Consider the following 25,917-nt stretch of genomic DNA (forward strand, 5'->3'; position numbering starts at 1 on the left):
ATACTCTCTTCAGATTGCGTCCTTTTGGAAAAGCTTTTGACTCTTATAAAGAGCCTTCCAAGGACAGGCGGGTTGTGACTGTAAATGTTATGTGTGCTATGTAGGGGGGGGGGGGGTGCGGGGGTGCAGGTGCTTTGAGCCTGTTTAAACCAGGTTTGCAGCATACTGAGTCGTTCAGGTGTACCAGGCAGGGGACTGTTAGCAAGGGACTGTGTGTGTGGTGAATGGCACAAAACTTGGCAGTGCCTTATGTCTGCAATGAGTGAAGTATGGAGACGAGAGAAAGCTTCCACTCTCGGAGCAGAAGAAAGCAATTTTCTGCAGCAAAAGCTACAGAGACCCTGGCCCAAAACGAGGAAGAATGTGACAGGTAAGTAAGACTAGCCTACTGAATAATCTTCCGGCTTTAGAATTATGTCTGTCTTTGTCACCATGTAGCACATATACATCTTAGATGTTGAATGTGCCATAGTAGAATTCAAAATATTTACAGAACAAAAGAAGAATTCTTACTTAGTGTGTTTTTTTGTAGCTTGTTACATGTGGCAGGCCATTAAACTTGAGGAATCAGCTTGGAAACCAAGTGCTGGGTATCACTGGTTGACATTGCCAGCAAAAAGGTCTGATCTGCTCTATGAAGCAACCCCTGCAATTCCCCACTCCATAACAATGTCTTCGTGCAGTCATAATTCTTAAACCAGTTCTAAATTTATGTTACGTTGTCATTCTGATGCGCTTCAGTGATACTAATGTCATGATTTTTATTGAGTGATTATTTGAATCTTGATTGCTTTAATTTCTTTAGTTATTTTTACTAGCCAGTAAGGTTAAACATTCAGATTCCCGACAGTTTATCATCCCTAGTGGCTAGCAACACTGCACTGCTTTCTTTATGCTGAATAGCTAACAAAAGCGGATATGTTGTTCGGCTTGCTTAATCTGTATGCATTGGGAGAACCCAATTTTTTAATGTAGTAAAAAAAATTAAAATTGAATTACTTAAATTCATTGCATCAATATTGCATAAAACAAGTAATCTTTATTATCACAGTCTTTTGTTCAATTAGAGTATGGAGAGTTCATTTCATTTCACTATATTATGATAGCACCAAAATGTTACTATGGTCATTTAAATTGAGTAAGTATTTCACTGGGAAATAGCACAAACCTCTGTGTTGGCATTCTCTGAGAATGACTGTCTCCAACAGTTAAGCCCCAATAAGTGTGTTTAATTGCTGATACTGATTGTGCAGCTAGCTCTGTTCAATCTGTATGTTGGCAATCATCAGTGATCATGCACGGCAGAGCCAATATGGCAGGTGAAAAGTATTAACTGGCTCTTCATATTCGAGGTTAAAAACAGTGGAAATTTGGTATTCATTTTAAACAGTTTTGTTTTTGGAAACAGGTAATGTATCACATGGATTAATTGTGTGAAAAACAATGGCTTAAATTAAATTCAAAAGTAAAATACTGCGGATGCTGAAATAAAAACAGGAAATGCTGGAAATACTCAGCAGGTCAGGCAGTATTTGTGGAGAGAGAAACAGAGTTAACATTTGAGGTCAATGTCCCTTCGTCAGAACTCCTTGGCAACATCATTCAAGTGACGATACCCAACTCTACCTGTCTCAGGCTGGATCAGACTGTTCACAACCTCAGCGTCCTGCTTGACCCTGAGCTGAGCTTCCGACCCCATATCTTCGCCATCATAAACCCCGCCTACATCCATCTTCATAACATTGCCCAACTCTGCCCCTGCCTTTGCTTATCTGCTGTAACCTTCCAGATTCAACTAATTGCTCCTCCAGACTCGACCACTGCAGTACCTTTCTGGCTGACCCCTCCCCCTATCTTCCATCCTTCACAAATTTGAGTTCATCCAGAACTCTTCTACCCATGTTCTAACCTGCACCCATTACTGCTGTGCTTGCTGACCTACACTGGCTCCCAGTACACTCATGCCTTGGTATTAAAGTTCTAATCCTCCTGTTCAAATCCTTCCGTGGCCTTTCCCCTCCTTATCTCTGACCTCCTCCAGCCCTAAGAACACTATTCTTCCAACTCTAACCTCTTGTACTTCACTCCCATCGCCCCACTATTGGCGGTAGTGCCTTCATCCATCTCGGTCCTAAGGTCTGGAATTCCCTCTCTAAACCTCTCCTTCTTTAAGATGCTCCTTAAATCCTATCCCTTTGACCAAGCTTTTAGTCAACTTCCTAATATCTCCTTCTTTGACTCTATCAACTTCTGTCTCCCACGAAACACCTTTGGGATGTTATACTACGCTAAAGGCATATTAATGCATCATGTTGTTATGTAACTCCAGACAAATGAAACATGTATTAGCCAGGTCTAACTATAATCAGTGCAGAATTATGTGATGAGGAGATCTACATAAAAACCTGTTACAGAGTTCTTCTCAGTTTTAAGGTATATAACATAATAACAAGGGGGAACAGAGAGATGGTATTAAATGTACAGATATCTCCCATTGTAACAGTTGGAATATGTAACAGTAACTTGGCTGAGAAAGCCATTCCTTCTACAGACCCTGTGCAATGTGCGCTATTGTGAATTCTACCCAAAGTACATAACCACCTGAGGGAGGTGAGTGACCAGAATAAAACATTTCGAGTAAGTGAAGTAAAATTCCCTCTGATCTCAAGCATAATTAAACAAAAACTCCAGGATATAAATCTATCATTAAAACCTACATTACTGAACCATGACCAGTTACATTCCTCAGATAGCATTTCCATGATTGCAGTAGTACAATACCTATTATGTGCCATAGAGCAGTGTGCGTGGTTGTCTATGTCTATGCCAACAACTTTCAATTCCGTTCTTTTTTTTAGGAGTAGTAGATATAACTTTTAATGTGTATCTGTATTTTCCTACTACTCTGGGTGTGTGGGAATTTCTCCCAATCTCCAGTTTAGCTTGAGGTTTGTAAATCTTGTACTCGTGTACTTTGTGTAGAAGGTTATGTGAGGGAAGAGTACAAAATGAACATGTCTCAAGCAAGATTGGAAGGAATTGCCACACATCTCAGAATAATGAAATTACAGTCATACCAAGTTAATGAGGAAATCCTCATAGGATACATGGTGGAGCATTTCTTTATCGGACAGAAGCTGTGAAGTGAAGGTGGGGTATAAACCAAATATATTACCTCTTGTAGGGAGTTGGAAGGTAAGTCTGTGGCTCTGTGAAGCCTGTTGGGATTAATTGTGTAACACTTTAGGGCAATTTTCTCTCCTGCTCTCCTCTTGAAGGCATCGATTCACACTGATGGTACGATTCCATGACCATCCATTGACCTCCTGTAACTTGCCTAACTAGCCATTCGTCATGCATGACACCAGATAAAGAATTTCGGCAGAGTATTTGATCACACGAAGTGATTCTTCTGGCCCTGATTTCCTAGCCTAATGTCTACATATATTCAGTTTTACCATTAGGGATCACTTTACAGTGATAAAGAGTAGGAACTCTGGCTGATTCTTTAACTCCCTAACTCGGCAGTGATGCCAATTATTGTGTTCCTGCAGCAACAAACTCAGCATAAAGTGGGAGCAGAACTTGGCATCTTCAAGTTTTCATAGCTCAGTTGCTTATTTTACCAACTGAACTGTCAGGGAGCTCTAATTGTGTAACCTTGTGCCGTGAGCAAAACACAATGGCCCTGATTTTGCGGTTAGCAGCGAACAAACGGCGCTTGCCATTCATTACACTTACAGTTTCCCACAGACTTTTAGTAGGCTTTTGCGTGGCAACTTACGGTAATTAGAGATCTAGGACCTATGTGAACAGGGAAAGCAACAGCATGCCTCTTCAACGAATCAATTGAAGAATCCTTACTGAGACATGCAGAGTCTAAATCAGGAAGTGTAAGTTAGAAAATTTAATTCAATGTAAAATCATGTAGAGAAAGCGAAATAAAGAGAGGGAAAGAAAGCTGGATTAAGAGAGAGCGCTAAGAGTCAGAGAGAAAAAGTTTTAAAAGAACATTTTTTAAATCTCTAACAATAATTAAAATCTGAAGGATAAGACTCCTCACTTGTAAAAGTAAATTTTCAGTGCCAGAGAGGTTGTTTAGTAGTAATTAAGACTTAATATGCCTTTAAAAATTCACTTACACTTGAATGGACCCGCCTTAACTCTTTCTGGTGTGTTTAATGGGTATCTAGTGGGTAAGTACAGCAATTTCACGTCGTTCATGTGTTTTATTGACGTATCTATCAACGAAGTATCACAGTAGCGAAGCTTGAGGAGGAGCAGGGCAAATCGGACAACAACTTTCCGATTACCGCGTTTAACTGTGCATGTGCGGACGGCAGAAGTTGCTGTCCAATTTACTCCATAATAATGGTGAACGCCGATAGCCTCACTATTATTCCTACTGTAAAATCTGGGCAATGATAAATGGAACAGTCTCTGTAATGACATTCACATGTATGTCCTTATTAATGAATCTTTTTCATGCTTCATTTGTTCTGTCTTGCAGGATGTTTGGCCTTTGTCAAGCGCCAGCTCTTCCGGGTAGGAGATGACTGGTATTTTCTCTTCATTCTTGGTGTATTAATGGCTCTCATTAGTTTTGCAATGGACTTCACAGTGGTCAAACTTTTCAAAGGTAAACAAAGACATTATTTGTTTTACTGTGCCTTCCTCTTCAATGATATATCCTTCTCTACACCTTATAGCTGGGAGGGTCATATGTTGTTCAGCTACAGGGTGAGACAGACTGTCATACTTCTTATGCTCACCTGGTTGAGAATTAACCAAACATATTACATGTAGTGTTCATGGAGCTTGTTCTGAAGGAGGAAAGCTAACAACCCTTAAAGAGGTGATCAGTTGCAAGCTAGGTGGTGTGCTTTGGCCTGGACCATCTATCCACACCAAAAGATTGTTTTGTGTCATATAACATTGCTTTTTCTGAATGTTAGTAAGCTGTTGGGTACGTTACCAACACCCAAAACTCTTTCTTGTATAGAATGACAGATTATTTTATTTTCATTTGTTTTACAAAAGGTCGCTCTAACCCAGTTCAGAGAATATATTATTATTTGTTAATATTAAATGCCATTTACCGTTCACCTGCTCAGTTGTAAATCTCTTTGGAGGAGGTGGGTGGGGTGGCTTGACCCATCCACCTCCACGGAGGTGTGTGGGGGGCCTGACCCATCCACCTCCATGGCACGAACCTGGTATTGCAGTACTTCCAGGAACGGTGCAGTGGCTCTAGGCCTTTTGGCTAAGAGCATTGGCGCAGAGTGATCCTTGATGTGTGCAAGGTGACCTCTGGCGTTTGTGATTTGACAAAGAATTGGAAAGATTGGACAGTATCCACCTCCTTGGAAAGGCCTGCTTTCTCATGGACCTTTGTATTCTCTTCAGAGTTAGATATTCTATTTGCAATACCACACAAATAAATGTAATTACCAGCAGTGGTCCTATGACTGATCGCTGGGGGAAGTTGCTGGTCACAGCTGCCTTACTATTGTTGATGCCTTCTGTTTTGAATTTTTATTTTTGGCTATTTTTTTCCATTACTTTCTTGAAGGCACTGGGCAGGATTTTCTGCAGCAATCACATCCCTTTAAGCACTATTGTCCAGTAGAAATCACTGACTAGCCACAGGTGTAACTGCATCGACACAATTTTAGCCAAATGCATTAATTTTATTAGAAAACACCTTGCACACCTTGCACAACTTCATATGTATATTTAATAAATGAACATCTACCACCATTCACTGCAAAACTTTGTAGTTTTTCTCTTTCACCAAAGTTTGGAATTCTGGCATGACTTTCAGATACTGCACATCTTACTGCAGCGTCTAGGAGCAGAAAATTGTCTGGAGAGTTACTCCACCTCCCTGGTGGTCGCTGTTAGTTCTAGGATTTTCTGCTGAAAGTGATGGCGGACATTGAATGCCCCTGCCCAAATATTCATAACGGACGGTAATCATCATAGGCAGTCCCTCGTTGTCCACGTACTGTAGTTCAATGACAGAGGATGGGACGACCTTGGATCTGTCCTGGAGGCGGCGGAGGTTGAACAGATTCCCATTTGTTCTATAATTTAGCTCCACTCCAGCGGGGAGCTTGCTAAGGGTGGGATGAAACATTGCAGCAAGGAAGATCAAAAAGAGCGTTGGTGCGGTGACGCAGCCTTGCTTGACCCTGGTCTGGACGTGCATTGGGTCTGTGATGGATCCATGGTCAGGATCACTGCTTGCATGTCATCGTGGAGCAGATGGAGGATGGTGACAAACTTTTGAGGGCAGCCCAAACGGAGGAGGATCATCCATAATCCCTCACAGTGTCAAAGGTCTTTGGGAGGTCAAAGAAGGCCAAAGAAGACCATGTACAAGGGTTGGTGCTGTTTCCTGCATTTCTCTTGTAGTTGTTGCGCGGTGAAGATCATGTCTCTTGTACCCCTTAATGAACGGAATCTGCATTGTGACTCTGGGAGGAGCTCTTCAGCCACAGGGAGAAGACGATTGAGGAGGATTTTTGCAATGCCTGTGGCAGACAGCAGAGAGATTCCTCTGTAGTTACGGCAGTCGGACCTGTCCCCTTTTTTGAAGGTAATCACAAATACGGTGCCCCTGAAATCTTCTGGCATGCTCTCCTCCTTCCAGATAAGAGAAATGAGGTCATGTATTCGTGCCAATAGTGCTTCTCTGCCATGCTTTAGAGCTTTGGTGGGAATTACATCTGCTTCTCTTGCCTTGTTATGCTTCAGCTGACGGATGGCCTTTTCTACCTCGTGCCGGGCTGGGGTTGTGCTGAGATGGTGGCGGGTAGCATGCTGCGGGATGGAGTTGAGGACACTCGTGTCAAAGACACTCGGTTAAGGAGATCTTCAAAATGCTTCTTCTCGCGGGTATTGACTGTCTCTCTGTCCTTGATGAGTACCTCACCGTTCTTGGCCAGCAGTGGGGTAGGGCCTTGGGTGCTTGGGCCGTAGATGGTCTTGACTGCGCTGAAGAATCCACGCACGTCGTGGTTGTCGGCTAACTGCTGGATCTCCTGTGCTTTCTCCACCCACCATCTGTTTTTTAGGTTGTGGGTTTTTTGTTGGACCTTGGCCTTCAGCCGTCTGTAGAGCTGCTTCCTTGCTCTCGTTTTGGGTTGCTGTTTTAGATTCAAAAATGCTTTGCGCTTGCGGCTAATTAGTTCCTGGATCTCCTGGTCGTTCTCGTCAAACCAGTCTTGATGTTTCCTGGCCGAGTGACCGAGTGGTGTGATGTCGCATGCAACATTTCCCATCATTACCACAGCAATGTTGGACAGAAAGAATGTCCGCATGTTACAGGTGTCCAGCATTGGTGGAAGCCACTTTAAAACTTGCATCTCTCCAAAGGAGCCGTGGAAATTTTAACTTTCTGGAGAAAAATGTTAGATGCCTTTTCCTGCCCCGCAGACTGCTGCCCTCGCAAACTTGCTGAAAATGCCTGAGGCCTGCAGCAGACATTCTTCTCCCCACCCACCAAGACAGGGGGAATCCTGCTGGAAGCCCAAAAATAAGTAAAATAGGCTAACCCCAGGATATTTGCCAAAAGTGCATTCTTCAGACACATGTCCCAATCTGCCATTCCTACAGTTACATAACCACCGTAGAGGAAAATGCCAGACACCCACCCATATTGCAGCACATGAAGAATGCCAACTCCTCCAGGTTGGCATTTTTCATGTTAACCAAGTTATTAGACTGTAGAGGGCATCATAGCCAAGCTCAATCCAGTCCTTACCCACTATCAACATATGCACCCTTTCAAGTAGCAGGTCACTGGATGGTGATCAGGGCAAGCGACGTTGCTGGATTTTTTTCTCCTTCTCTACACCAGGAGCACTGAGGCCATATGTACATCTTTACCTGCTGGCTCCTCCTTGAGGTGAGTTACCAGCACAGTCTGGGGATTGAACTTTGGACATTTCAGTTCTGTATAGTTTGGTACTTTAGGCTGGATTTTTGGCTCCATTGCACCTCTGGTAGTGCCCCGGAGGGGCGCTAAAGGATGTTTTAAGGCATAATGGCAGGCGGCCAGTTGTTACCGGCCAGTCAACAAATTCGACTCGGGGTTTGCGGCAGCGCTAAAACGTACTGTCCCCTCTCCAGTTTCAATGAGATCATGACATCAATCATCATGCAACACTCCGCTAGCACCCCTTCTTCAAAATTGGGCCCTAACGCCGCATTATACGTCCGCCCAAAAGATGCCTGAAAAACCAGGCGGTCCCACGGTCCAGTAGGCGGTATTTGCCGCGTCTTTAAATTGAGGGAGAAGGATACTACATCGCAGGTCACGTTGGCTGCAATAGGTGTGCACAGCACGCTGCGTGAAGCTCTGACTTGAAAGCGGCAGTTTCATCTGCCATTGCAGTGTCCTTACAAATTCAGTGAGAGAATTTAATGTGGGGATTATTAGATTCGTCTGCGCCCAGGAAGATTGGAACGTGCCTGCGCATGTGCAAAATTTAGATCTTTTTTAACTCCGCGATTTTCGACTGTGGCAGTAAAACTCCCTGGTGTAATGCCCGATCTTGCGCCCCGATCATGGAACCTCACTTTCTGCCGGATTTTGTGGGCGAGGGCGCAAACTTTTTCCAGGCATTATGAGGACTGACCTGCCGTCATTACCGCCCCGAAATCTCAAAAGCCGAAAATCCAGCCCTTTGTCTTTAACCACTAGACCACTGATGAAGCTTTTTCCTACTACAGGTTGAACCTCCCTTATCCAGAACTCCCTTCTCCGGAACCTCCCCTCGTCCAGAACCATTCCCGGCCACCGGCTGGCGCATGCGCAGAACTCTGACATGAACAAATTGAAGTCCTTCCTCGCTGCCAACTCCCATAATCGCTGGCCTGACCCCGCAATCCACTGGTCCCCCCCCCCCACCATGATTTCTCTTCCGCACTCCCAGTCCCAAGCCAACCAGCCCCAATAGCTCCTTGCTCAGAAGCTGTAACATCCAATTTAACGTGACCACCCCTCGTCCGGAAAAATCCTTTATCCAGAACAGGCCAAACCCTGAGGGTTCCGGATAATCAATTAATAACTCGGCAAAAAACAAAGGCATGCCCGCAATAAGCCCTTGTATACAATAGAATGGAGATAGATCACCTGACTGCTAGTTGCAGTGTCCAAGATGATTTTCCTCTGTGAGTTGACAATTCCTATTTATACATCGAGATTGAAGACTGCAGTCAGCAACCGAACATTTTAAAATCCTCTTGTCAAGTTGTTTTCAATACAGAGTGATCTAATTTCATTGGTTATAATGAGTGCATGTGTTTAGTAAATAATCAAAGCTATGTTTCATTCTTGTCCTCCTTCACTTTCTGCCCTTGTCCTGCCTTTGCAACTCTTTACTGTTGTGTATGCAATTACTGTTAGACTGAGTACTGTTTAACTCCAAGAGGTATGACCTTGGCTCTGCTTTATTAAGGCCCAAAGTGACTAATATACAAAATGGCTGGCCTTTTATGCTTGGGCTGCACACACCTGCGTGCAGCCCAATGGCCTCTAACAGCAACGCCATCTAGTGGCTAGTGATCCCTAAAGTACATACATGACACTTACATTAATTGCTGCCTGGCATTTGCTTCAGTAACTAAGTGCTGCAGCAGGCTGTACTTTTCAACCAAGTATGTTTCCTAAAATAGTTGTAGAGACTACAATAGCTGTACATATAACCCATGCAATTAGGCCATGAGATTAATGGGGAAATAGTACAAAAAAAGCTGAGCAAGTAGTAATATTTCTAAGTTATGAGTTGTAAAAACAGCCTATTGTCAACATACACAGGGAAAACAACATTAGCATGTAGGTGAACAAAGTAGGTTTGAGCACATCTGCAAATTGAATTTGACCATGACACACAAGCACAATGCAAAGCCTGTTTTGTTTATTCCTGAATTATGCATTTGGGGTTTCTCATGCTTTGTACATTTCTCCAGCTCACCGATGGCTGTATGGGCAGTTAGATGGCAGCAATCTTCTGCAGTACATCTCTTGGACTGTGTACCCTATTGCAATGACCACATTCTCCACTGGCTTCTCTCAATGTGTGTCACCACAGTCAGGAGGTAAGTCTGCACTGTCATGTATCTTACATTATTATATATAATTGTATCCTAACATGCTATACATGACTGTAATAAGATATGACCTGTAACCACCAGCATACCTTACCACCAAGGGTGCACTTGCAAGAGACAGGTATATAAGGACAGGTCTCAGGCAAGTGCAGCATTCCAGAGCTGTGAAATAAAGGTGCAGGTCCAGAGTGACCTTGACTTCACTACATGCCTCGTGTGAATCTGTACTGAGGGGACAGGACTTTACATGCACTAACAGTTTATTTATAGAGCAAACACTATTCACATAATCTGTTTCTCACTGGCACTGTGAACTTGCCACAAAATACAGCTGCTCAATCCTGTTTTCTCAAAGAATGCTCCCAAGTCAAGATGAACTGAAATGCAGTTAGATATTAAGCAGACCATTTTGAATTCCCACGCATAAATTCCAGTTGTAGATTCAGGGATTCAAACTGTTCGTGCAGTAATAGTGTAATAAAGGTGTCATTAGCAAAACTCTCCTGAGAGCGAAGGTAAATTTACTGTTCCCATACTCCCAGCACTCTGTGTGTCCAGCTGATGGGGCTAAAATACTATAGTGCTGATTATCTGACCCATGCTACCTTTGAGCACAGCATCCCACTGGGAGCACGGATTGGTGAATTTACCCTTTTGTTATCAACCTTTGTCTGATGTAATACTAAGGCATACAGACCAGGCAGGTCACAGGTCCAATTCTCAGTCTGATCTGTGCTGATCTCAGTTTGGACAGCAGTTAACTAGTAACAATTGACAGTACGATGGTGCCAATGGCATACAGTAGTGCACCATATGTATGCTGGTGACACTCAGCTCTACCTCTCCACCACTCCCCACAGCTCCACAACCATCTCCATATTGTCAGACTTCCTCTTCAACATCAAGTCATGGATGAGTTTCAACTTCCTCCAACTGAACATCATTCCGCCCCAAACTCTGCTCCCTCCTTCCTCCTCTCTGGCCATTTGCTCAGGCTGAACTGAACTGTTTACAAACTCAGCATTTTGTTCATCCCTGAGCTGAGCTTTAAACCTCATATCCTATCCAATATTACGATTGCTTATTTCCACCTTTGAAACACTGTCTGCATCTGCGCATTACCCATGCTTTTGTCACCTCTATCCTCAGTTACCCTAATGCCACTAAGTTCAGACATAAGGATGTTCGCCGATGACTGCACAATGTTCAGTTCCATTCGCAACTCCTCAGATAATGAAGCAGTCCATGCCAGCATGCAGCAAGACCTGGACGACATTCAGACTTGGGCTGATAAATGGCAAGTAACATTCACACTACACAAGTGCCAAGCAATGATTATCTTCAACAAGAGAGAGTCTAATTACCACCTGTTCTCACTCAACGGCATTACCATTGCCGAATCCCCCACCATCAGCATCCTGGGGGAGGTCACCATTGACCAGAAACTTAACTGGACCTGCCACATAAATACTGTGGCATAAGAGCACATGAGAGGTGGGGATTCTGTGGTGAGTGTCTCACCTCCTGACTCTCCAAAGCCTTTCCACCATCTACAAGGCACGAGTGGAATACTCTCCACTTGCCTGGATGAGTGCAGCTCCAACAACACTTGAAGCTCAACACCATCCAGGACAAAGCAGCCCGCTTGATTGGCACCCCATTCACCACCTTAAACTTTCACTCCCTCCACCACCGGCGCACCATGGCTGCAGTGTGTACCATCTACAAGATGCACTGCAGCAACTCGCCATGGCTTTTTTGACAGCAACTCCCAAACCCACGACCTCTACCACCTAGGACAAGGGCAGCAGGCGCATGGTAACGCCATCACCGTGTCCCCTCCAAGTCACACATTATCCTGACTTGTAATATATCGCAATTCTTTCATCGTTGCTGGGTAAAAATCCTGGAACTCCCTAACAGACCTTCACCACAGAGTCCTGCTTACCCATCATTGGTGTCCTCGCTGACCCAACTTGTCTCCAAGGCCCCCAATGTTTAAATTTAAAATCCTTGTCTTCGTCTTCAAGTCCTTCCATGACCTTGCTCCAACTTATCTCTTCAACCTCCTCTAGCTTTATGTCCACTCTTGCACACTTTGATCTTCCAACTTTAGCCTTTTGTGCATTCCTCTCCTACCTTTGCCGCAATGACTTGGTTCTACACTCCCTCCCTAAGTCCTTGACCTCTCCTCTTCACTCGCTATCTTAAAAAATCTCTTAAAACTCATCTTTCTAACCAGACTCTCAGTCACGTCCTAATCTTTCCCTCCATGGCTTGGAATCTGTTACTTTATTCCTTTTTTCCCTCTCCTCCTCTGTAAGGTGACCTGGGACATTTTCTACATTAAAGTGACTGCATAAATGCAAGTTGTTGTTGAAGTCGTAGTAATTGTAGGGTTTCAGTTTGAAGCCTTGCACATAAAGAATGGACATGAGTCAGCACCTTCAGGGGATGAGGAGAGAAAATCAGGCAAAAGCCATATTAATTATATGATTTGTTAATAGGCGAATATATTAAACGTGATACTGCAATTATAACCTTCTCAGTGGGAATTGCTGCTCGCAGGTGGATCTTTTAAAATCTTGGGCATGCAGCTGCGATTTTCTGACAGTAATAATTACTGGACAGAAAATCATGCGCTGAGAGACCGAGATTTCCCAATTGGCATTTCTTACGGCACTGCCCTTCATTGTGGGCACTAGTTGTGCCCCAAGAGGTATTTCGCCAATTGAGAGGAGGAATACAATCAACTGGCTGGGACATTGGCCAAGGGCAGAAAGTCAGGGTGAGGTTGTGAAATTGGGAGGGGGCTAGTGCGGGCAGGCAGCAGCAGCCCCTAGTTTTAATGTGCAATGAGGAGGGGTACTCCAAAAGGAACGCGGAACGGCAAGCGGTGACATGTATGGCAGAATGGTCCTGCAACTAGAACACGGGATCACAGTCTCAAAGTAAAGGGTCAGCCATTTAGGACAGAGATAAGGAGAAGTTTCTTCACTCAGCGGGTTGTGAATCTTTGGAATTCTCTACCCCAGAGAGCTGTGGATGCTCAGTTGATTATATTCAAGACAGGGGTCGATAAAATTTTGGGAACGAAGATATTTAAGGGATATGGGGATCAGGCGGGAAGGTGGAGTTGAGGTAGAAGATCAACCATGATCTTATTGAATGGCAGAGCAGGCTCGAAGGGCCAAATGGCTTATTCCAACTCCTATTTCTTATTTTCTTATGTAACAGGCCCAGAACCCTACTTTACAAATTTAAATTGGGCCAGCACTGATTTCTAGTGCCCACCAGAGTCATCTGAAAGCAGCGCTGTCCAATATTGTTATATATGCATGCTATAGATATACTCTCTGTGTAGTCACTGTATAGTTGCATAAGATGGAGGCTTGTTTACCGGAGGTACCATCAACAAGGTTCACACTGTATTCTGGCACCACCAGAGGGCACAACTGGTGGAGGGCTAGGGGTCACCTATATACCACAGGTACCCAGGTATAAAAGGGAGTCCACCATGTGGTATCCTCACTCTGGAGTTATATTAAACGGACTAAGGTCACTACAGTTCAAGTGCAATACTTTACCTCGTGGAGTCATTATCTGAGCATCTAAAGACATAACAAATATGGTGGCCAGATTTGATTGCCAGTCTGTCCTGTGTTGAAGAATCTCAGCCTTTTGGCTACAGTATCTCTGCTCCTGAACTAGGGAAAGGAAAAATCAGGCAGGGTTCCTGCTCCTGAATGCTATCCAGTGACCCCTGCGGGAAAGCATGTTTGCGTGTACGCCTGCGTCTGCACACATAGAGGCTGAACTCCAAGTCATAGTCAACGTATTTACTGAGGCGTACGAAAGCATGGGCCTTACGCTAAACACCCGTAAGACAAAGGTCCTCCACCAACCCGTCTCCGCCGCACAGCACTGCCCCCCAGTCATTAAGATCCACGGCGCAGCCCTGGACAACGTGGACCATTTCCCATACCTCGGGAGCCTCTTAGCAACAAGAGCAGACATTGACGATGCGATTCAACACTGCCTCCAGTGCAGCCTTCGGCTGCCTGAGGAAAAGAGCATTCGAAGACCAGGCCCTCAACCTGCCACCAAGCTCATGGTCTACAAGGCTGTAGTAATACCCGCCCTCCTGTATGGCTCAGAGACATGGACCATGTACAGTAGACACCTCAAGTCACTGGAGAAATACCACCAACGATGTCTCTGCAAGATCCTGCAAATCCCCTGGGAGGACAGACGCACCAATGTTAGCGTCCTCGACCAGGCCAACATCCCCAGCATTGAAGCACTGACCACATTTGATCAGCTCCGCTGGGCAGGCCACATTGCTTGCATGCCAGACACGAGACTCCCAAAGCAAGCGCTCTACTTGGAACTTATTCACGGCAAACGAGCCAAAGGTGGGCAGCGGAAACGTTACAAGGACACCCTCAAAGCCTTCCTGAGAAAGTGCTACATCCCCACTGACACCTGGGAGTCCCTGGCCAAAGACCGCCCTAAGTGGAGAAAGTGCATCCGGGAGGGTGCTGAGCACCTCGAGCCTCAACACCGAGAGCATGCAGAAATCAAGCGCAGGCAGTGGAAAGAGCGTGCGGCAAACCAATCCCACCCACCCCTTTCCTCAACGACTATCTGTCCCACCTATGACAGAGCCTGTGACTCTCGTATTGGACTGTTCAGCCACCAAAGAACTCACTTCAAGAGTGGAAGCAATTCTTCCTCGATTCCGAGGGACTGCCTATGATGATGATGATGATGTATTACCAGTCTGGGCGAATTACTGCTATAGGAGTGATATTACTGATTTTTATTGTTCAGTGTATTGATTATCCTTATTTGTTATAATATATGACACACTGTCCACCTTTTCAACGCTAGTTCGTTTATAAATGCAGCGATGTGTGGATGGAGCGCCCCACTCGGCTTTACACATCACTGCAGCAAGTTAGTTATGCTGACAGAAATTACAGAGAATATAGAGCAGAATTACCAGATAGGATTAAACATTTTAATTAAATATCAGTTTGGTAATGAAAGAAAATAAGGAAAGAACTTGCATTGATAAAGTGTATTTCCTGACCTCAGGGTGTCTCAAAGCGCTTCTCAGCTAATGGATTACTTTTGAAGTGTAGCCACGGTTGTAGGGAAACATTTGTGAGACAAACTAGACATTTCACGGACTTCCCTCTTTGGGTCTCTGATGGGACCGAAGGTAAGGTGATGAAGTGGTGCTGGATTAAATGAAATTATTGCAACTTCCATGTAATTCTATGTAAAATGACACCATAGATCTCCATCCATAACCTTAAACAGATGATCCCAACAACACGTTTGCAACGTCCTTTGCAAAAAGTGCTTGCCAGCACTATGATGGCTCAGCTGGTCAAGCCAGTTAGTGGGTAAACTGTGTAAAACAAGAAATATCCATGTCTGATCCCTGGTGTCTATTTTGAGTTGGTTGATCTCAGCCCGGGCAGAGGTGGAAACATTACAATGGGCCCCAGCAAATCTGGGTTATGGAGAGGAAACCAGCAACAACAACTTACATTTATATAGTGCCTTTAATGTAGTAAAACGTCCCAAGGCGCTTCACAGGAACATAATCAGAGAAAATATTGAGCCAAAGCAGGAGACATTTGGACAGGTGACCAAACGCTTGGTCAAAGAGGTGTGTTTTAAGAAGTGTCTTAAAGGAGGGGAGTGAGGTGGTGAGGCGAAGATGTTTGGGGAGGTAATTCCATAGCTTGGGACCTAGATGGGTGAATCGACCAGGATTATGGAAAGTGTATGTGTGTAAATGTTGCCAAGGACAGGATCAGGCAACTGTGATGGCCCCTGCAGTAGAATATGATATTGACCTATGTACTGCAGCGCATGCACGTAGATTGGCTACTTGAGCGAAGTGCTGGAGGCCGACTGGTGCAAGTTGAACAGTACCCTAAAAAGCACTTTAAAGGGCTAGAAATTCGATTTTTGGTGATAGCGGTATTTTATCGCCAAAAATACCGCCATCACTTGGCTACCGCTACGAGGCCTAAAATTTGGGCTTCACTTTGCCCAGCGGTAAAAATCGGTGTTGCACGAGGATTCGTGGCGCAAACCGCGCATTTTCTGCAACTTTTCTCCGAGGCTGATACCGCTGCGAGAGAGGCCTTGGGAGAGTGGAAAACAACCCCCCAAAAATTACAAAAAACAAAAAAAATCACAAAACATTCACAAGACATTTAACTATCGAATTGCTGAAAAAGAATTAAAAAATAAAAACTTTAACTTACCTTTTTCGCCGGTCTTCATCCCTACCGCTGTTCCAAGGGCTGCAACGCCGGTTTAACCCGGGCGTTTTTTTCGTCCTAACTACGGGTGCGCTGTGAGCCAAATTTTTGGCGAAAGCGCTATTTCGAGTCTTGCGCGCCGGCGCTCCTCTCCCCAGCGGTACTTTAACAACCGCCGGTGCACAACTTTTCCGAATTTCCCTGTTCACCGTTTTTCACCAAAAACAGCGAAATAGTGGCAAAAAAACAGGTGCAAGGTTAACGAATTTTTAGCTCTTAATGCCTTTAAGGGAGCAGCAAGGGAGGGGAGAGAATTGACAGGAAAAAATATGAAGAACAAAAAAATCACCTTGAGGTGATTAGAGCTTGAGGCTCAAACCATCAATAAATAGATCATTCCTCGTGGTGCATGTTAACGGTAACGGAAATACAAACTATCTGATTATTTCATTGTACCATTATATTTAATCCCAGATTATTTAGTTAGTTTTATTTCTATTTTGCATTCAATTGCTGATGCAACAACAACAACTGTTGTGTATCTGTAAAGCATGCACTCACATGTTCCGCCACCAGGGAACGCATCCCCTGAAGTTCCAAGGGATCCCAGAATCCCTTGGGAGCACTGTATATAAGCCGGCCCCTAAGGCCTGTTACGCACTCTGGAGTGTCTTAATAAAAACTGAGGTCACTGTTACTTTAACCTCCCTGTGTGCAGTCTCATCTGTGTTAGGAACACAGCAACTGGCGACGAGCACACGAATCCAACGCAACGATGCAGCAAACTGTGGGCATCCTGGAGGAGTTCTCGGAGGGTGAGGACTGGGAAGCCTATGTCAAATGGTTAGACCAGTACTTTGTAGCCAACGAGCTGGACGGAGAAGGAAGCGCTGCAAAAAGGAGAGCGGTCCTCCTCACAGTCTGCGGGGCACCGACCTACAGCCTCATGAAGAATCTTCTGGCTCCAGTGAAACCCACAGATAAGTCGTATGAGGAGCGGTGTACACTAATTCAGGAGCATCTTAACTCGAGGGAGAGCATGCTGATGGTGAGGTATCGGTTCTATACGTACCAGCGATCTGAAAGTCAGGAAGTGGCGAGCTACGTCGCCGAGCTAAGGCGACTTGCAGGACAATGTGAGTTTGATGGAGCAAATGCTCAGAGACTTTTTTGTACTGGGCATTGGCCACGAGACCATCCTACGAAAACTTTTGACTGTAGAGACACCGACCCTCAGTAAGGCCATTGCGATAGCACAGGCGTTTATGTCCACCAATGATAACACCAAACAAATCTCTCAACACACAAGTGCTAGCAATGTTCATAAATTAACTGGAACTATGTTTGCAAGCAGAAATGTACAGGGCAGAAACCACGAGTCTACAACTGGCAGCAGGCCTCAGGTGACCCAGATGACTCAGAGTCCGCAACAAAGGAGGAATGCAAGGCAATTCACACCTTGTTGGCGTTGTGAAGGCTTCCATTCAGCCTATTCATGCCGCTTCAAAGGGTATGTTTGCAAGAGCTGTGGAACAATGGGACACCTCCAACGAGCTTGCAGCTGAGCTGCAAGCACTGCAAAACCTGCTAACCACCACGTGGCAGAGGAAGATCGGTCCATGGTGGACCAAAGCAATTTCGAGCCTCAGAGAGAGGAGGCAGATGCTGAAGTACACGGGGTGCACACATTTTCGATGAAATGTCCACCTGTAATGCTAAACGTAAAATTGAATGGCTTACCCATAGCCATGGAACTGGACACTGGCGTTAGCCAATCCATCATGAATAAAAAGATGTTTGAGAGACTGTGGTGCAACAAGGCACTCAGACCAGCCCTGAGCCCCATCCACACGAAACTAAGAACGTACACCAAAGAGCTTATTACTGTCTTGGGCAGCGCCATGGTCAAGGTCACCTACGAGGGCACGGTGCATGAACTGCCACTCTGGATTGTTCCTGGTGATGGCCCCACACTGCTTGGAAGGAGCTGGCTGAGCAAAATCCGCTGGAACTGGGATGACATCTGAGTGCTATCACATGTTGATGAGGCCTCATATACCCAGGTTCTTAATAAATTTCCTTCCCTTTTTGAGCCAGGCACTGGAAGCTTTTTTGGGGCGAAGGTGCGGATCCACTTGGCCCCAGAGGCATGAACCATTCACCACAAGGCGCGAGCGGTACCTCACATGATGAGGGAGAGCGTGAAAATCGAGCTGGACAAGCTGCAACACAAGGGCATCATCTCCCCAGTGGAATTCAGCCCGGTTGTTCCAGTACTCAAAAGTGATGGCACAGTCAGGATTTGCGGCGATTATAAAGTAACTATTAACCGTTTCTCGCTACAGGACCAATACCCGCTACCTAAGGCAGACGACCTTTTTGTGACACTGGCAGGAGGCAAGATGTTCTCCAAGCTCGACCTGACTTCGGCCTACATGACACAGGAGCTGGAGGAGTCTTCGAAGGGCCTCACCTGCATCAACACGCACAAGGAACTGTTCATCTACAACAGATGCCCGTTTGGAATTTGGTCGGCTGCAGCGATCTTCCAGAGAAACATGGAGAGCCTACTCAAGTCGGTACCATGCATGGTGGTTTTTCAGGACGACATATTGGTCACGAGTCGGGACACCGTCGAGCACCTACAAAACCTGGAGGAGGTCCTCCAGCAACTGGATCGCATAGGGCTGCGGCTGAAGAAGTCGAAATGCGCCTTCATGGCAACAGAAGTGGAGTTTTTAGGGAGAAAGATCGCGGCGGACGGCATTTGGCCCACAGACGCTAAGACATAGGCTATCAGGAACGTGCCCAGGCCACAGAACATCACGGAGCTGCGGTCATTCCTGGGACTCCTCAACTATTTTGGTAACTTCCTACCAGTGTTAAGCACTCTCTTAGAGCCCCTACATGTGTTATTGCATAAAGGTGAGAACTGGGTATGGGGTAAAAAGCAAGAAATTGCTTTTGAGAAAGCCAGAAACATTTTATGCTCCAAAAAGCTGCTTGTATTGTATAACCCGTGTAAAAGACTCATGCGAGCATGTGATGCGTCGTCGTACGGAGTCGGGTGTGTATTACAACAAGCTAACGTTGTGGGGAAGTTACAACCTGTCGCCTATGTTTCCAGGAGCTTGTCTAAGGCCGAGTGGGCCTACAGCATGATTGAGAAAGAGGCATTAGCATGTGTGTTCGGGGTAAAGAAAATGCATCAGTATCTGTTTGGCCTCAAATTTGAGCTGGAAACCGATCACAAGCCCCTCATATCCCTGTTCACCAAAAACAAGGGGATAAATACTAATGCCTCAGCCCGCATACAAAGGTGGGCACTTGCGCTATCAGCGTATAACTATACCATCCACCACAGGCCAGGCATTGAGAACTGTGCGAATGCTCTCAGTCGGCTATCATTGCCCACCACGGGGGTGGAAATGGCGCAGTCTGCAAACTTGTTGATGGTGGCGCAGCCCACAGACTTGTTGATGGTCATGGAAGCGTTTGAAAATGATAAATCATCTGTCACGGCCCGCCACATTAGGACTTGGACCAGCCAAGATCCTCTGCTGTCCCTAGTAAAAACCTGTGCACTGCATGGGAGCTGGGCCAGCAACCCCGTTGAAGTGCAAGAGCTAATCAAGCCGTTCCAGCGGCGAAAGGATGAGCTGTCCATTCAGGCAGACTGCCTGTTGTGGGTAACCGTGTAGTGCTACCCAAAAAGGGCAGGGAGATGTTCATCTTGGATCTCCACAGCACACTCCCGGGTATAGTAATGATGAAAGCGATAGCCAGATCCCACGTGTGGTGGCCCGGTATCGACTCTGATTTAGAGTCCTGTGTGCGGCAATGCAGCGTGTGTGCTCAGTTGAACAACGCGCCCAGAGAGGCACCACTAAGTTTGAGGTCGTGGCCCTCCAGACCATGGTCGAGGATCCATGTCGACTATGCGGGCCCGTTTCTCGGTAAAATGTTCCTTGTGGTGGTGGATGCTTTTTCAAAATGGATTGAATGTGAAATAATGTCGGGAAGCACCGCCACTGCCACCATTGAAAGCCTGAGGGCCACGTTTGCCACCCACGGCCTGCCTGACATACTGGTCAGTGACAACGGGCCATGTTTCACCAGTGCCAAATTGAAAGAATTCATCACCCGCAATGGGATCAAAAATGTCATCTCAGCCCCGTTTAAACCAGCCTCCAATGGGCAGGCAGAGCGGGCAGTACAAACAATCAAACAGAGCCTCAAATGAGTCACAGAAGGCTCACTCCAAACCCGCCTGTCCCGAGTACTGCTCAGTTACCGCACGAGACCCCACTCACTCACAGGAATGCCCCCGGCTGAGCTACTCATGAAAAGGACACTAAAAACCAGACTCTCACTGGTTCACCCCAACTTGCATGATCAGGTAGAGAGCAGGCGGCAGCAACAAAATGTAAACGATGGTCGCGCCACTGTGTCACGGGAAATTGATCTGAATGACCCTGTGTATGTGCTAAACTATGGATATGGTCCCAAGTGGATCGCGGGCACGGTGATAGCTAAAGAAGGGAGTAGGGTGTTTGTAGTCAAACTAGACAATGGACAAATTTGCAGAAAGCACGTGGACCAAACGAGGCTGCGGTTCACAGACTGCCCTGAACAACCCACAGCAGACACCACCTTCTTTCGAGCCGACAACACACACCCAATGGATCAACGACACCACGCCGAAGCAGGAAATCGAACCCATCACGCCCAACAGCCCAGCAAGGCCAGGCTCACCCAGCAGCCCTGCAGGGCTAACAACACGCCAGCGTAGTGAGGGCACAGCCAACACACCAGAACAGACATTTGTACCGAGGCGGTCCACCAGGGAAAGAAAGGCTCCCGACCGCCTCAGCTTGTAAATAGTTTTCACTTTGACTTTGGGGGGGAGTGATGTTGTGTATCTGTTCCGCCACCAGTGAGCTCATCCCCTGAAGTCCCAAGGGATCCCAGCATCCCTTGGGAGCACTGTATATAAGCCGGCCCCTAAGACCTGTTCCCCTCACTCTGGAGTGTCTTAATAAAGACCGAGGTCACTGTTACTTGAACCTCCCTGTGTGCAGCCTCATCTGTGTTAGGAACACAACACCAACTGCATACGTGTGGCAGCTTACCACATTCTGTGGATGATGTTGCCAAAGGGCAGCTTGTAAATGGAGAAGAGGAAGGGACTAAGGCTTGATCCTTTTGGGACTCCAGAGGTTACAATGCTTTGACAGGAAAATAACCCATTGCCCGAGATACTCTGACTACAATTGGTGAGGTAAGGGTGGAACCAAGCAAGGGCAGTCGCACTATAGACAATGGAGGAGAGATGTTGGAGGAGAATATTTGGTTGACCATGATGAAGGCTGCAAAGAGGTTGTGGTGGGTTAAAGCACCACAGTCACAGAGGACATCATTTGTAACTTTGGTTCGGGCTGTTTCAGTGCTGATTGGAGCAATTCAGACGGAGTAAAACAAGAAAAGATTCAAAACGACAGAGTAAAAGGGACTTTCTTTCTCCAATTGTTTGGGGCTCGTTATATATATTTCTGATATTTCAAAACCTCAGATGTTTTTATTTGTGCCAGGACTGTCTGTTCTGTTGTTTCTCTTTGTGATGTTTCAAAGATTTATCCAAATGGACATGTCCTTCTCATCTAGGTTCAGGCATTCCCGAACTGAAGACAATTCTGACTGGAGTACTTCTGGAGGAGTATCTGACTATGAAAATCTTTGGAGCAAAAGTGGTTGGTTTGACATGTTCACTGGCAGCAGGAAGCACAATCTTTTTGGGAAAAGTGGTAAGTTAAGGCTTAATTGTATAATATGAAAGAGATGTGAAGCATGTAGGGGTGGAGAGAGTGCAAGTACTGCAGAGGTAGGAGAACAAGAAGGGGGAAAAAAGAGTAGTGAAGGGAAGAAAGAAAGTGGAGGAGGGATAGAGAAGTGAGAGAGGGGAGAAGGAACCGGAGAGCTGCAAGGAGAAAGGGAGTGCTGGAGTGATAGAGAAGCAAGAAGGGAAACAGTACTGAAAGGATAAACAAACAAGTAGGGGGAGAAAGAATTCGAGGAGGAGGTGGGCTGGTGCTCAGTATTGACGCTTGGAGCTTTGGCACAGGGACAAGTAGGTTGTTGTTTGAAGGACAATATCTAATGGAAAACAGAGAAGATTGAGTGAGGAAGGGGAAAATGATTGTATAACATTGCTTGACTGATCCCCAGGGTCCCTTTGTCCACATCTCCAGCATGATTGCAACCTACTTGGGAAGAATTCGAACCACAGTCACCAGAGATTATGAGGTAAGGAGGGACATTGAAGTTACATTTATAAATCATTAGAGTAAATCAAATCGGGTGATTGGTATGTGAACATCAGGTAAATTGCAGGACATTAACATTCCTTCAGTGTGGTAACAGTTGGTTTGTGTTAGAAAAACTCAGCACAAAGAACTGCCCAAATGCTAGATCAAGTATACCAAAGTCAATTCCGGGAACAAGCTGTCTTTACTCGGTACTTTTCCCACATTTAGAGTATCAATATATCAAGGACAACAGACTCCCTCCAAACCTTTCCTGGATTTGTAGAATCTTTTCCTCGAATCTCCTGCATCACACTGATCATCAGTGACTCTATTACAATGTTGTGATATCATTGCTTGTTATAGGACTGTGATGTGTGACATCAGTAGTAACAGTTACTTTTTTCAAGGGTATGCTAAACTTTAGTTTTCTTTCTCCTTTAACTTGGGTGTCACTGAGCCATATACCAATTGTTGCTGACAATGAGAATAGACAACCTTTTTCCTGACCTCTGTTTACAGTGTGCTAAGCCTCTTTCTGTGAAATGCGAGAGGGGCCTGCTATTGATTTGCCTTCTAATCATTTTCTTTTCCCTGGAAAGAGATGCCTGAATACTGCTTACTGCCTCCCACAAACCTATGCCCATCAACGCTATTGTATTATGTGTCAGTAGTCTGTGTACTGGCTATATCAAGAATAACATTTCATCGTATGTAGCATTCAAATCTATTTTCCCATGTCCAAAACTAAAGAATTGTAGTTTGTCTCTGAGTCATTTAAATGGTAAGGTTTGAACTCTTGTCTGTTAGCTGATCTCCCTGGAGTGGTGATAGAGAGAGTACAATTGGTCTCAGCAGCCCCTGGCTTAGGAAAGGGAAAAGTCAGCCAGGGTTCCTGCTGCTGACTGCAGTCCAGCAACACTTACTGAAAGTGCAAATCTTCAGTCGCTAGACGAGAACAGAATGGGGCTTGGCTGTGATGCTTGTGGACACTCTGTCAAGGTTTATGTGCGAATGATGGTCACTTGGGTGAGGTAACTGAGGGCCACACCTGTCTGTGAAACATTACCCCAGTGAGGGAATCAGTGTCTTCAGGAGAGGACAGGAAGGGTGACAACTGTAGGAAAATAAAATTTCTCCAAATTTTTGCAACATTGAATTAACTCATTGGGAGAAGACATTCCTCCTGGAATATAGCATAAACAGAGTATGTAGTAATCATGTTATTTCATGCATTCGGCAAAGGAATTCCTAAAACATCTCAACTTGCCCAAGTCCAGTCTGGATCTAAATGGACTTTAGTTGGCTTATGATAATTGTATTTCCACAGAAGCAAGCCCGTTTCACCATGTGATATATTCCTTTTCTGCAGAATAAGAACAAGCAGTATGAGATGCTGGTGGCGGCAGCAGCAGTTGGGGTCGCAAGTTGCTTTGGTGCACCCATCAGTGGTAAGAAACTGGTCAGAAGAAAGGTAACTCCACTCTGGTGTAAGCCAGATATAACCCCCACTCCCAGTGGAGGAAATGCAGGATTTCATTCACGGCGTAATGATGGCCGCAACAGAAAGGAAGGAGGTATAATGCGGCAAAAGACCGTTTGGTTGGAAGTCACTTGTTTTTTTTACTGATGTTTGACTATCCCTGATGTGTTGGCTTATTTACATGGCATTAGAGTCACCGTCTTCTACTTCTATTGAGATCGTGGGTATGAATTTCCATTGGGGGTGGGGGGGGGGGTGGGGAAATGTGCCGATGTTTCCCGCTTGTCCACTGTAACTTCAGCGGAAGAACTGTGAAAACTGCAGAAAAATGGCATGCATTTTTCCAGGGTTTCTGTGGCTTTACTGCTAAGGTTACAGGAGAGGTTCAGAAGAAATTCCAAGGAAATTCCCCCTTCCCCTCATCTCTTTTTTGATCTTTGAAACCATTTCTTTTCTGTGTTAATTCTTGCCCCATCTCTCTTGAAATTGTTGATTCCTCCTTGGGGTACAGTTCCATAGGAGCCTGTTACCCTTCATTGCTTTGGTGTACCCATCAGTGGTAAGAAACTGAATGGTGGCAGATTAGGAAAAGGGGAGGTGCACCGAGACCTGGGTGTCATGGTTCATCAGTCATTGAAAGTTGGCATACAGGTGCAGCAGGTGGTAAAGAAGGCAAATGGTATGTTGGCCTTCATAGCTAGGGGATTTGAGTATAGGAGCAGGGAGGTCTTACTGCAGTTGTACAGGGCCTTGGTGAGGCCTCACCTGGAATATTGTGTTCAATTTTGGTTTCCTAATCTGAGGAAGGACGTTCTTGCTATTGAGGGAGTGCAGCGAAGGTTCACCAGACTGATTCAAGGGATGGCAGGACTGACATATGAGGAAACACTGGATCAACTGGACCTTTATACATTGGCGTTTAGAAGGATGAGAGGGGATCTCATAGAAACATACAAGATTCTGACGGGACGGGACAGATTAGATGCGGGTAGATTGTTCCCGACGGTGGGGAGGTCCAGAACCAGGGGACACAGTCTTAGGATAAGGGGTAGGCCATTTAGGACTGAGATGAGGAGAAACCTCTTCACTCAGAGAGTTGTTAACCTGCCGCAGAAAGTTGTTGATGCCAGTTCATTGGATATATTCAAGAGGGAGTTAGATATGGCCCCTACGGCTAAAGGGATCGAGGGGTATGGAGGGAAAGCAGGAAAGGGGTACTGAGGGAATGATCAGCCATGATCTTATTGAATGGTGGTGCAGGCTCGAAGGGCCGAATGGCCTACTCCTGCACCTATTTTCTATGTTTCTATGTTTTTATGCTTATTCCAAGTGGCTATCAGTCATGTCAGCCTTAACAGTGACTCCCAGCAAAATATTCAACTGTGAGAGCACAGGTACAGCACTCCTACCCTCACGCAATATTGACGCACGCATGCGTTCCAGTGGAGGTCACCGAATAGCGATCAAAAGTGGGGGGACTGGGCAATTTTCCCCCTACTTAGCTCCCTAACTCAGGGTAGCGAGGCCTGGTCTGTATGGCTCAACTACGCACTGTGCAAGCCTGCTGAACTATGGGGAAACTTGTTTTTTTATTCGTTCACGGTATGTGGCTGTCGCTGCCAAGGCCGGCATCTATTGCCCCTCCCTAATTGCCCTTGAGAAGGTGTTGGGCCACCTTCTTGAACCGCTGCACTCTGTGTGGTGAAGGTACTCCGACAGTGCTGAC

General features: G+C 45.6%; 1 protein-coding gene across 1 annotated transcript in view; it reads left to right on the plus strand.

Moving 5' to 3' along the window:
• The first annotated feature begins 249 nt into the window (after positions 1–249).
• clcnk (chloride channel K) overlaps positions 250–25,917 on the plus strand; it is a 63,102-nt gene continuing 37,434 nt past the window's right edge. The window contains exons 1-6 of the mRNA XM_070860939.1: positions 250–370; positions 4,511–4,639; positions 9,979–10,107; positions 22,071–22,210; positions 22,632–22,709; positions 24,081–24,159. Of these exons, the coding sequence (XP_070717040.1) occupies positions 250–370; positions 4,511–4,639; positions 9,979–10,107; positions 22,071–22,210; positions 22,632–22,709; positions 24,081–24,159 (676 nt within the window). The remainder of the gene's footprint in view (positions 371–4,510; positions 4,640–9,978; positions 10,108–22,070; positions 22,211–22,631; positions 22,710–24,080; positions 24,160–25,917) is intronic.

The sequence above is a fragment of the Pristiophorus japonicus genome, chromosome 18 (genome assembly GCF_044704955.1).
Source record: "Pristiophorus japonicus isolate sPriJap1 chromosome 18, sPriJap1.hap1, whole genome shotgun sequence".
Classification (NCBI taxonomy): Eukaryota; Metazoa; Chordata; class Chondrichthyes; family Pristiophoridae; genus Pristiophorus; species Pristiophorus japonicus.